Source organism: Dromiciops gliroides, chromosome 4 (assembly GCF_019393635.1).
Source record: "Dromiciops gliroides isolate mDroGli1 chromosome 4, mDroGli1.pri, whole genome shotgun sequence".
Taxonomy (NCBI): domain Eukaryota; kingdom Metazoa; phylum Chordata; class Mammalia; order Microbiotheria; family Microbiotheriidae; genus Dromiciops; species Dromiciops gliroides.
In genome coordinates, this window is record NC_057864.1 from 61,390,966 (window position 1) to 61,403,014 (window position 12,049).

General features: G+C 39.2%; 1 protein-coding gene across 2 annotated transcripts in view; it reads right to left on the reverse strand.

Moving 5' to 3' along the window:
* The window catches only part of LOC122755785 (selectin P), a 32,462-nt gene that overhangs the window by 4,960 nt on the left and 15,453 nt on the right, over window positions 1–12,049 (reverse strand). For both annotated transcript variants that reach the window (XR_006356405.1, XM_044004618.1), the window contains exons 8-11: window positions 9,358–9,543; window positions 5,467–5,652; window positions 4,657–4,842; window positions 2,213–2,398 (exon numbers count right to left, since the gene is read on the reverse strand). Coding sequence is in view for 1 of the 2 variants with exons in the window: in XM_044004618.1 (XP_043860553.1) it covers window positions 2,213–2,398; window positions 4,657–4,842; window positions 5,467–5,652; window positions 9,358–9,543 (744 nt within the window). In the remaining variant the exon portion in view is untranslated. The remainder of the gene's footprint in view (window positions 1–2,212; window positions 2,399–4,656; window positions 4,843–5,466; window positions 5,653–9,357; window positions 9,544–12,049) is intronic.

Below are 12,049 nucleotides of genomic sequence, written 5' to 3' on the forward strand. Positions count from 1 at the left end.
CATCCAAGCATGTTGGTATTGGAATCTTTACCCATCCACCCAAGAGGATTCCAAAGATTCTACAAAGTGCTATGAAATTGTGCCAACTTGCAGAAATCAGTAGTTTTATTCATTAAACGTCCTGGTGTTGCTGATAGTGAAACAAATGGAAGAATACAAACAGGAGATGGATGTCACACACAAAAATACTGTGTAATGAATAGACAGAAGGAGTAACTTTATCAATAGGGATTAAATGATAAACAGGATTCTTAAGTGAGTCAGGGTAAGGATCTAATGAAAGGAATGATGACATAATGGACACTAGACATGAAAACTAAACACACAAAAAGATCTGTGATCACATCAGTTATGGAGTTCCTTCCAATAGTAAAGATGATAGCTCATCCAATGTCTTCTTATCCTTTGTAATTTTCAACTATGTCTTCCCAGAGGTTCCTACAGGGAGTTTACCCAACAAAAAAGGCAGAGGCCTTCCTTGCTGTCTTCCAATACCTTTTGAACAGGCTATATGTGAGGAACAAAAGTCTGCCACAGTATCTAAGAGTAAATTGAAATAGTGGAAACAGATAAATAATGGATATCCATATCTTTTTGGAGATATGACATACTGGATCATGAGAGGCACTATAGTATAATCAATCATTGAAGAAGCATTTATTAAGTACCTACTGTATGTCTGGCATTGTGCTGGAAGGAATGTTGGACTGGGACTCAGGAAGACCTTGCTTACTAGGTCTGTCATGGTGAGCAATTCATTTAACCTCTTTGAGTTTCTAGAAACTCTTCAAGATCATCTACTAAATTATAGGTCAGTTGTGATCTGAATGAGGGGAGTTTCCACACAGACAAATCAAGTGGACAAGCATTTATCAAGTACCTACTATGTAGTAGGTATTATGCTAAGCATGGAAGATACAAACAAAACTAGTCTCTGTCCTCAAGGAACTCACAATCCAGTGGGAGATGCAATACACAGCAACAATGTACAAACAAGATATAAGCAGGATAAATAGGAAATGATCAGAAAACAAGGGCACCAGCATTATGGGGGAAATGAAAAAAGCTCATTGACAAAGATGGGAGACTTGAAGGAAGCCAGAGAAGACTTGGGGTGATGATGAGGAGGGAGAGAAATCAGGAATAGAGGTTACCAATGGAAAAAAAAACAATCATTAAATGGTGCATCTTGTGCAAAGGATAACAAGAAGGCCAGTGTTACTAGATTGTAGGGTATATTGAATGGATTAAGGAGTAAGAAGTTATAAAGGTAAGAAAGGACCAGATTATGAAGGACTTTAAAAGCCAAACAGAGAATTTTATATTTGATCCTTGAGGGAATAGGGAACCACTGGAGTTTATTGATTAGAAAGGTGATGTGGTCAGACTTGTGCTTTGGGAAGATCGATTTGATGGTTGATGGAGGGTGGACTGGAGTGGAGAGACCTGAGGCAGGCAGGCCCACCAACAGGCTGTTGCAATAGTTCAGGCATGAGGAGATGAGGACCTGGACCAGAGTGGTGGCAGTGTTGGAGGAGAGAAGGGAATACATACAGGAGATGTTGTGAAGGCAAAAATGACAGGATTTGGTGATAGATTGGCTATGTGGGGTGAGAAGGAAGAGTTGAGGATGACACTGAGATGATGCACCTGGGAAAATGGAGGATGGTAGTATCCTTGATGGTAATAAGGAAATTAGGAAGAGGGGAAGATTTAAGGGAGGAAGCTAATGAGTTAAATTTTGGACATGTTACACTTAAGAAGTCTACAAGAATACAGTTCAAGATGTTCAACGGACAATTGGAGATGTGAGAGCGAAGGTCAGCATTGAAAATCCAAATGATTTGGCAACATTACCTCATGAATTGCAAATAAGATACATAGGTTACATAAATCCAAACTTTTAAATGTCCATAGTTTTCTGAGCTAGGTTAAGGAGCAGGTTACAGATGAATGAGATGGATTTACTTAATGAAACTGAAAGTTAAAAAATGAGTGGTTATTGGCTGACAAAGCAGCTACATTTAAACCCCACCTCTCCTTGTTTGAAGCAAAAACACTGTTCCATCCAAGGTAAAAGAAACCTCACACAAACATGGAGAAAGGTCCAGAGAAAGAGAGAGAGAGATCCGTTAGAAAGAGTTAAAGAAGCAGAACTGATTTTTCAGTTGGCTATATGAAGGTGGCATTTTGACCCATTAGATTAATATACCTTGGCAGGTTGGCATCTTTTCTGACCATTTGCCTTCTGCTTGACACTTTATTTCTGGGGAACTGTTTAACACTTGACCCTCAGGGCAATAGAAGATGCATGTAGATTCGTAACTGAAGTTTCCCAAAGGGTGAGAGCAATTCATCAGCATTGGTTTAGGAAGAATCAGTTCTGGGCACTTGACAGCTGCAGAGAAAATGTGGGAAGGGGGGAAGTGAAACTAAGAACAAAAATCAGCATTGCTTCATTTCTGCCCTGGGTAAATGTACATGATGGTAATAACTAGTGTGTGTGTGTGTGTGTGTGTGTGTGTATGTATATATATACCTTTTATTTTATAAATGTATATGTATATATGTATATCTATGCGTATATATATCTTTAAAGAAAACATCCTTTTATTCAGCTATAAACATGAAGTTTATTTGTGAAGGGAATTTAAGGGCAATGGAATTTTATTTTAAACACTAGTTATCATTATCATATATATACATATATATATATATATTTGAAGTGTAGAAATCTGATATTTTTCTCCATATCAAAAATTCTAAACTTTCTCCTCTTCCTATAAACCTCCCATACTGCTTTCACTCCCACCCCACCTTCTTAGCAGAACACTTTTCTTCCTGTTTTACTGAGGAAATATGTCATTTGTTGTCCACTCCCCATTCCTCCCTACTCCACACATCAAGATCTCTCTTCAGGATCTCTTATTCTCTCCTATTTTGTTCCAGTCTCTAACAAAAAGGTGGCTTTTTGCCTTGTCAAGGCCAAAAACTATATTTGTTCTCCTGATCCTTTTCCTTCCTCTTTCCGTTGGGAGCTTGTACCATAAATCATTCTCTTTCCCTTTCATCTTTAATCTCTATGTATTAACTACTTCCCCACTGTGCACAAAAATACCCAGATTTTCCCATCATCAAAAAATAAAACCATTTTTCATTTTCCTAGAAAGTCACATTCATTGCCTCCATTACCTCACTTCTCACTCACTTCTCAATCTCTTGCAATGTTACTTTCAATCCTTTCACCCAAATGAGCCTCTTCAATGCTACAAGTGATTTCTTAACTGCTAAATCCAAAAGTCCTTTATTAGTCCCTAATTCATTTGACTTCTCTATAGCTTTTGACATTGTCAACTGCTCCCTTCTCTTGGATACTTTCTCTTCTCATGGCATCCATGAATTACACTTTTTTGGTTTTCTACCTATCCTATCATTCCTTTTCAGCCTCCTTTGTTAGGATCACCACCCTGTCCACTAAGTAGGGCCTTGTTCTAGTTTCTCTTCTCTTCTCTTTCAACACTCTCTTTTGGTGACTGCAGTTATCATCCCTATTCAGATGACTCACAGATCTATCTATTAAGCCCTAATCTCCTGAGCTCTAGTTCCTCTTTACCAGTTGTTGAATAGATATTTCCAATAGTTAGCTCAAACTCAGCATATCCAAAATAGCACTCATTATCTGCTCCTTTCCCATCCAACTCAACCTTCTTCCTAGTTTATTTATGTAAAGATCATCACTATCCCACATGTGGCTATCCAGCCTTCAGCCAAAAATCTCCAAAGAGGGGAAACCCATTACTTTGGGATAGCTCTAATTAAATTAAGAGCATTTCCCCTTGAATCAAGCTTATTTTTTCCTCTTTGCAACATCTACTCTTTACCCCAAGGTCTAACTCTGTGGCTACAAAGAACAAGTCTAATCTCCACATGGCAGTTCCTCATACACTTATCCCCTTTCTTCTTCCCCCAAATCTTTTCTAGGCTAAACATCTCTAGTTCTTTTAGTGAATCCTCCTATCCTACAAACTGGAACCCTATCTACCAGTTTGATTACTGATTTCCTCACTCAATTGAAGCTAATCTCTTTAAAGTTATCAATTCTCTCTCTGCAGGGAAATGAAGGTTAAGTGACTTGCCCAGGGTCACACTAGTAAGTGTCAAGTGTCTGAGGCTGAATTTGAACTCAGGTCCTCCCAAATCTGGGGCCAGTGCTTTATCTACTGCACCACCTAGCTGCCCCCTCAATGATCTCTTAACCAGCAAATCTGATGGTCTTTTCTCAGCCCTCATCTTTCTTATCATACCTGCTTTACTTAACACCTTTGCTTCTCTCCCTGGATGCTTTCTTTGCTTTGCTGTTTTGTTTTGTGATGCGATTCTCTCCTAGTCTTCCTTTGCTTGTGTGACCTCTCCTCAGTCTCCTTTGCTAGTGCATCCTCCACAATATGTCCTCTAACTTGGGGCATTCTGTCCTAGTCCCTCTTCTCTTCTGCCTCTATACTCTCCCTTGTTAACCTCGTCAGCTTCTATGGGTTTAACTATCATCTCAGTGCAAAGGCATCACCATACTTTCAGTTTCCCAAGTGCACAACCTCAACATTACCCTAGACTCTTTACTCCCCTTCACTCAGTTCTCCAGGTTTAGTCAGACTTTACCTTCACAAGTTGGAGGAGGAGCTGTCCACTTGCCGGAAGTTAAGCATAGCAGGCTGTCAGATCCCTTCAGCTCAAAGCCCTTGTCACAGGTAAAATGGCAGATAGAGCCATCCCTGGAGTTTCCCTGGTTGTAGGAACACTCCCGGCTCCCCCACTCTGGCGCATCTAATACTGGGCACTTAATGGCTAGAATATGAAAACAGAAGGGTCAGGAGTCAAGGACCTATCATGAAAGCTATTGTGCTGAACTGGCACCCTAAGAACGCAGTCTAACATTCCAAGAGTGAACACTGCCAAACTAGGACTCCATTCTACCTAGTCCAGAGGCAACACTACTGCATGCGATGAGGCAGTACAGAGGGTACTGGTCTAAAAATAGTAGACCTGAGTCCTGGTCTTCCATCTATGGTGGACAGGTTTTCTCACCCCTCTGAACCCCAGTTTTGGCATATGTAAAATGGGCAAAATACAATGGTACTCTACTTGTACATAAATACGATAAAAGTATTTCACTTGTTGGTTAGTTGTTTTTTTGGTCATGCCCGACTCTTCATGACCTCATTTGAGGTTTTCTTGGCAGAGATACTGGAGTGGTTTGCCATTTCCTTCTCCAACTCATTTTACAGATGAGGAAATCAAGGCAAAAAAAAGGGATAAGTGACTTGCCCAGCATCACACAGCTAATAAATGTCTAATTTGAATTCAGGAAGATGAATCTTCCTGACTCTAGGCCACCTTGCTGCCCTTGGTGAGAGTATAGCATTTCTTAAACCACAGATTATTATAGAAATGTGAACGATGATAATTTACCTTTACAGTATGGAGGTGGGGTTGTCCAGGATCCTGAAGCTGTACACTTGAGTCTCTGGGCTCCCATTAGCGTAAGTCCCCTCTTGCAGGAGAAGTCACAAGTAGAATTATAGCTCAAGTTTCCATGTGCCCCAGAACACTGTAGCATCCCCTGGGGTGGGGCAACTAACCGTGGACATTTGATTGCTGGAACATAAAACAAAATCTCTTGAGATTAGCTCACAAAAGAAACTTTTATTCAATTCATTATCACAATGAATCATATCAGGCACAGAGCTAAAATCCTTTTTCTAATTGGTAAGATCTATCTATTAACTAAGGTAATGATCGGGTAGGCAAAGTATAAGACATTTCTTTACCTGAGTCATTTAAATTTAGACAGTTAGAAAAGGTATCCAAAAAGTCAAAATTCTTGCCTGGATATAGAATAATAAATGATTCTGCTAATAATAATCATTGTAATTATATTTCAATAATTCAGAAGTCCATATTTCATTAACTTCTCCATGCTGTAGTAGATAATTTTCATGAGTTTGTGTGGTAAAAAAAATGGTCACATAGAGGTCAACCCTCTGGTTGGTTAAACAGATCTTTTCATGATTAGATAGATAAGTCTTCAGTTGAAAGACACATTTCTTTGCAAAGTTCCTGAACAAAGCCTTTCCATATTGATAGGTTGGCTATTTCTTCAATTATCTCTTCTTTCTTTTTTGCTCATCTCATCATAATTAATTGAGATGTGAATCTTTCATCAGAACAACAAAATAAAAGAAGAGGAAACCCCCCAAGAGTTAAGGAATGGATAAAAGATAATGAAGAATGTTGAAATGGTAGAGGTTTTTGCCAGGTCACCTCTTGGGAAGGACTGGTCTATTGGTTTAGTTAAATTTAGTTGAGAGATTAATTGTCAGAAAGAAATAATGAAACCTTGGTCTAATTTTTCATAGGGGCAGATTGTTCATTATATTGAAAAGGAGAAGGGGTGGGTGGGCAGAATAAAGAATTATTTTGCTTACATTTACTATGCAATATTATGACTACTGGACAGTAGAGGGCGCAATTGTAATATAATATGTAGGCTCCATGAATTGCTTAATTATGTAGTCTGTATATAAAGAGAAGGCTATAACCCATAGTTCTTGGAGAGTGGTCTCTTAATTGTTTGCATAAATGGAATGATTGCTTTGCTCTACATAACTAGGTAGTATAATGGATAGAGTATTGGACTTAGGATCAGGATATCCTGAGTGTGAGTCCTGCTTCAGATGCTAATTAGCTGTGTTACTCTAGATAATTCACTTAACCTCTGTTTCCATATCTGTAAATTGAGAAGGTTGGACTATTACTTTTAAAATCAGCTCTGAATCTATGATCCTATGATACACTCATGCTTTCTCAACTACTTTTCAACTCAACTCAACCAACATTTATTAAGTATTTTATGTGTTTGAGGCTCTAAGAATGAAAACAAAACAATCCCTGACCGTAGGGGGCTTACATTCTATTGATGGGTTATGGTAGGTGTGCAGATACATGAATACAACAGAATGATTTGGGGTATGGTGTGGCACCTGGGTTGAGTCTTGAAAGAAGTTAAGGATTCAGTGGAACGAAGATGGAGGGTGTGTTCTTGGCATGGGGATAACCTTTTGTGAAGTAGCTACTAGGGAATAATGGGTACAAAATGTGGTCAGATAAGATAATAAAACTAAAAATGATCAGAAATAAAAACCAGAAATGAATGTCCTTGGCTTTATTATTACCAAACTCTAACTGAGCAAACTCATGGTAATTCTGACATCTAGATGCACAGATGAGGCATTAATCTGTTGTTCATCTTGAGTTATTTTTGTGAGAATAAATTTATAAAAATGTATCCATTCTTAGAATGATAGCATCTTAGAGTTGGAAGAGTTTCAGCAGTGAAAAGATGGCTGGATTAGGAGTCAAAAAACCTGAGTTTAAATCCTGGTTCTACCACTTACTACTCGTGTGACTGCCAGCAAATTACTCAGCCTCTTTGGGCCTCAGTTTCCTTGCCTGTAAAATGAAGGCTTTGAACTCAGTGACCTCTAAGCATACTTCAACCCTAAATCTATGATAATCCTATGATTTAGTTGTGATCTTACTTGGGCACTATGGGCATATATTTGAGAGAGAGCTACCACCAGCTTCTTAGTCCTTAATCCATTCCACATACCCTATAATCTAGTGACACCAGCCTCCTTGTTATCCTTTACTTGTGCTTAGGAAACTGGGAAAAGCTACCTGGACCTTGTGACCATGTGATGGTACTCCAACCAGGTGATTGAAACAGCCATACTCTGCTTGGGACATTATGATAAATATACTTCTCTCACACCTTTAGAAATATTTTAGGCGTTTTTTCTCTTTTTTTTTTTCAGGGCAATGAGGGTTAAGTGACTTGCCCAGGGTCACCCAGCTAGTAAGTGTCAAGTGTCTGACTTGAACTCAGGTCCTCCTGAATCCAGGGCTGGTGCTTTATCCACTATGCCATCTAGCTTCCCCCAATTTTAGGCATTTTTGAGCTGTGCAGTAGATAGTGCATTGGATTTGGAGTCTAGAAGACCTGTGTTCAAATTCAGTTTCAGTCCCTTACTAGCTATGTGGCACTGAACAAGTCATTTAACCCTTCTGTAAGTCTATAAAATTGGGATAATAATGATAATAGCACTTTCCTTCTAGGATGGATTGTTGTAAGGATAAAGTAAGATATTTGTAAACTATATAGTGTTATATACATGTTAGCTATTATTATCGTTAATGTTATTATTAAAATGTCAGTGGTCCACCACAATGCCTAGGCCAAATGGGTAATGCAAACTAATAGGAGAAAATGATTAAGCCACAGATAAAGGATAAAGAGGTGGCCTCGGTCAGAAAAACCTGGTTTCCCAAATCCCCTCTGACACATACGAACTGGGTAATCCTGGGCAAGTTTCTTAACCTCTTTCTGTCCGACTAAGATTATAAATTGCTGAGTGGTTGCCAATAAGTATTGGCAGAGGGAGTTTCCTCACCAAGAATTTATTATTCTGATGAAATCACAGGTCTGGTCCAAAATGGAGTGATGCTTCCTGATAGCAAGCTTAATCTCTCCCTGTGTGTGTGAATGGGGAAATTGTCCTAAATAAGTTCAGAGGTATCTCCCATCTATAGTACTATGTGAGTCTAATGGTTCTTTAGATAGATAACAGACAAGATAGACATATTAGACACCCAGGCAGAGCAGGGGAAGGACAGTTCAATAAAAAGTGAGAGAAATCCTCTCTTTTTCTTTATTGCCACTCCAGGAGGACCATCTGAATTTTTTTTTTATCACCTTAAGAGCTGTGGAAGCTTAATGTCTGTCAAATGGATGGTTGATGGAATTAGTGAAGCCCGGAATATTAAGTAAGAAGCCTAGAGTGTCGAATGGGAGAGTAGTAGGGAATTTGAAAGAAAACCAGGTTGTCATTCATGGAAAGACCAATGGAAAAGAGAACTTAATGTTCATCTTCCAAAATGGGAGAAAACCATTCCTTCCTTCAGGATTCTGTGCATATGTGGAAGCTCAAATAATAGAAACAAAGTCATTTCAAGGATTCACCTAGTCTGTACATGTATCTCTGGTATGACTTTACATAATATATCTCCCATTTCTGGAAGGTGTACAGAGAAATTTTTCAGGGGAAGATGTTCTAGGAGTATTAATGTACTTATGGAAACACATCTTTGGGTTAACACTTGCCTCTTAAATTAGGAATCTTGATAAGCCAACTCTGAAATGTCAACAACTGGTCCAAAAGCAGGTAAAGCAAGGCTCAGTAGAAATCATGGGTCTCATGATGACCCATGAAAAAGAAACAAATAAGGATAAGTTCATTCTACCTTGACATGTCGGTGGATCAGCTGTCCAGTGGCCAGAAATAGTGCAATGCAGTTTGTCTGATCCAATTAAAGAAAATCCTTCATTGCAACTAAATTGACAAGCTGATTTATAGTTGGAATCTCCAAAAGGATGAACACAGGTCATTGTTCCTTCCTGGGGTGTCAGCAGCGGCTTGCACATGACAGCTGCAATGAAAAGTGATAGAGGTTGAAAAAAAAAAGTTTATTTCAGAGCACGACAACCTGCAGATAATTTTGTATTCATGCACTCAGTAGCTCTTCTTATCATTCCCCCCCTCTCAAAGTTGGAAATTGACATCAATTATTTTCTGATGAGAATCTAATGGGGAAATTCAGCTGTTGGATCTATGGACTCACCTGAAAGGCTTGCCATTCAAGAGTGTAATCTAGGATAACAAAAGAAGGAAGTGAGTAGATCCAACATCTAAGATGTGCATGTGTGTGTGTGTGTGTGTGTGTGTGTGTGTATACAGTATCCTAAAAATCTTATTACAATTTTAAGCACCCAAATGGGGTCATGAAGTGTCAGACATGACTGAAAAATGACTGAATAGCAGCAGCAATATATGTATACACACACACACACACACACACATATATATATATACACACACACACGTGTGTATATGTATACATTCACACACATGGTATTAGGGAGAGCCTAAATAGTATAGGACCTTAGGCACCTTTGCCAGGTACCAAAGGGTCTGAAGTCTGGTATAGGTTGGGCTGGGAGTTGGAGGACCAGAATATAGGATCTTACCACCAATAAATTTCTCTTAGCCAATTCCTATAGCCCAATCTTCCCCATTTTACAGATGAGAAAACTGAGACTGGTTAAGTGACTTGCCTAGGCTCAGATTGCTAGTTCAGTGTTGAAGGATTTGAACTTGGGTCTTCCTGATTCCAAATACAACACTCTACCACCTAACCACTATTTCCACTTTGTGAGCAATAAGAATCTTCAGACCTGGTTGTCTTCAGACTGGTTGTCTTCTTGTTCAGGGACATGAAAGAACTATGTCTCTAAACAGACTTTCAGGAAATTTCCCCTAACCCTTCCCTTATGATTGCTTTTCCTCAGCTACATACATCTCAAAACTGCCCCAAATTCTAGACTTTTTGTTTTCAATGTAAAGTTTGTTTATTGTAAGTTGGCTCTCTTGGGAAAAACAACCAACTAAACAATATCCATGCAGACTGAAAAGGGAAAGAAAAAATTCCCAGAAGCATGTGTCCTAATGAATTGTGGCTTTGCATTCTGATGGTAAGTCAAGGTGAAAATGGGACAGGGGATGAGAGGGAAATAAGCATTGAGAAGGAAATGCTGGCTAAGCATCATTTCACCAGTTAGTGGGTTCCAGGGCCCTTTACTCTAATTTATCTTTTTAGAGTGTTCACAGAACATGAAACCAGCATGAGAAATGAAGGGAAAGAGGTTAAAGGACAGATCAGCCAGAGTAAAACACAAAACTACAAACAGAAGGGGATAGAAAGGTCATGGGAAGTAGCAACAAATGGCAGTCTGCTTGCACTGAGAACACCACAAAACCTAAGGTTTCTTAGAAAAACTCTGGTGATGGCATGTTTTTCTTCACTGCCCCACTCCATCCCATGCCTACAATTCTCTCACGTTGGGTCCTTCATTGTTGATGGCTCAGAGTGTAGGCTATAGGAATTGCCTAGGAGGATAGTGTTGGTGGTAAGAGCCTATATTCTGGCCCACCAATTCCCAGCCCATTCTTCAACCTATACCAGGCTCCAGACCCTTTGGCTCTTGAGAGAAGAGCCATTGGTGCCTAACGTCGCATCCCATTTGAGTTCATCTTAATACCATGTTCACTAATCATGGTACTGAAAATTGGCTTGGGATGTGTGTGTATGTGATTCACCATTACAGGCTTTGTTCTGTGAGCTCTTTGGTCCACAGCAGAAAGAAAGAAAGAAAGAAAGAAAGAAAGAAAGAAAGAAAGAAAGAAAGAAAGAAAGAAAGAAAGAAAGGAAGGAAGGAAGGAAGGAAGGAAGGAAGGAAGGAAGGAAGGAAGGAAGGAAGGAAGGAAGGAAGGAAGGAAGGAAGGGGAAGAGGAAGAAAGAAAGAAAGAAACTTCTTATTTTTGTTTTTGTTTAAGACTCTACTGGGTATCCAGCTGGCACAGTGGATAGAGCATCATGCCAGGAAGACCTGAGTTCAAAACCATTCTTAGACATATACTAGCTGCGTGATCCTGGGCAAGTCATTTAAACCCTGTTTGCCTCAGTTTCCTCATCTGTAAAATGAGTCGGAAAAGGAAATGGCAAGACATTCCAGTATTTTGCCAAGAAAACCCCAAATGGGGTCATGAAGAGTTGGACATGACTGAAAAATGACTTAACAACTGTGTGACCCTGGGTAAGTCACTTAACCTTTATTTGCCTCAGTTTCCTCATCTGTAAAATGAAATAGAGAAGGAAATGGAAAGCTATTCGCATATCTTTGCCAAGAAATCCCCAAATGGATTCATGAAACATCAGGCACAACTGAAATAACTGAACAACAACAAGGACTCTACGAGGTGATATACAAAATAAGGAAGGACACAATCCCTGCCCTTGAGAAATGATCATTTCAGCACAGACAAACCTAACAAAGATGAATAACAGTCAAAATAACATAACGGTTATGTTAATTATG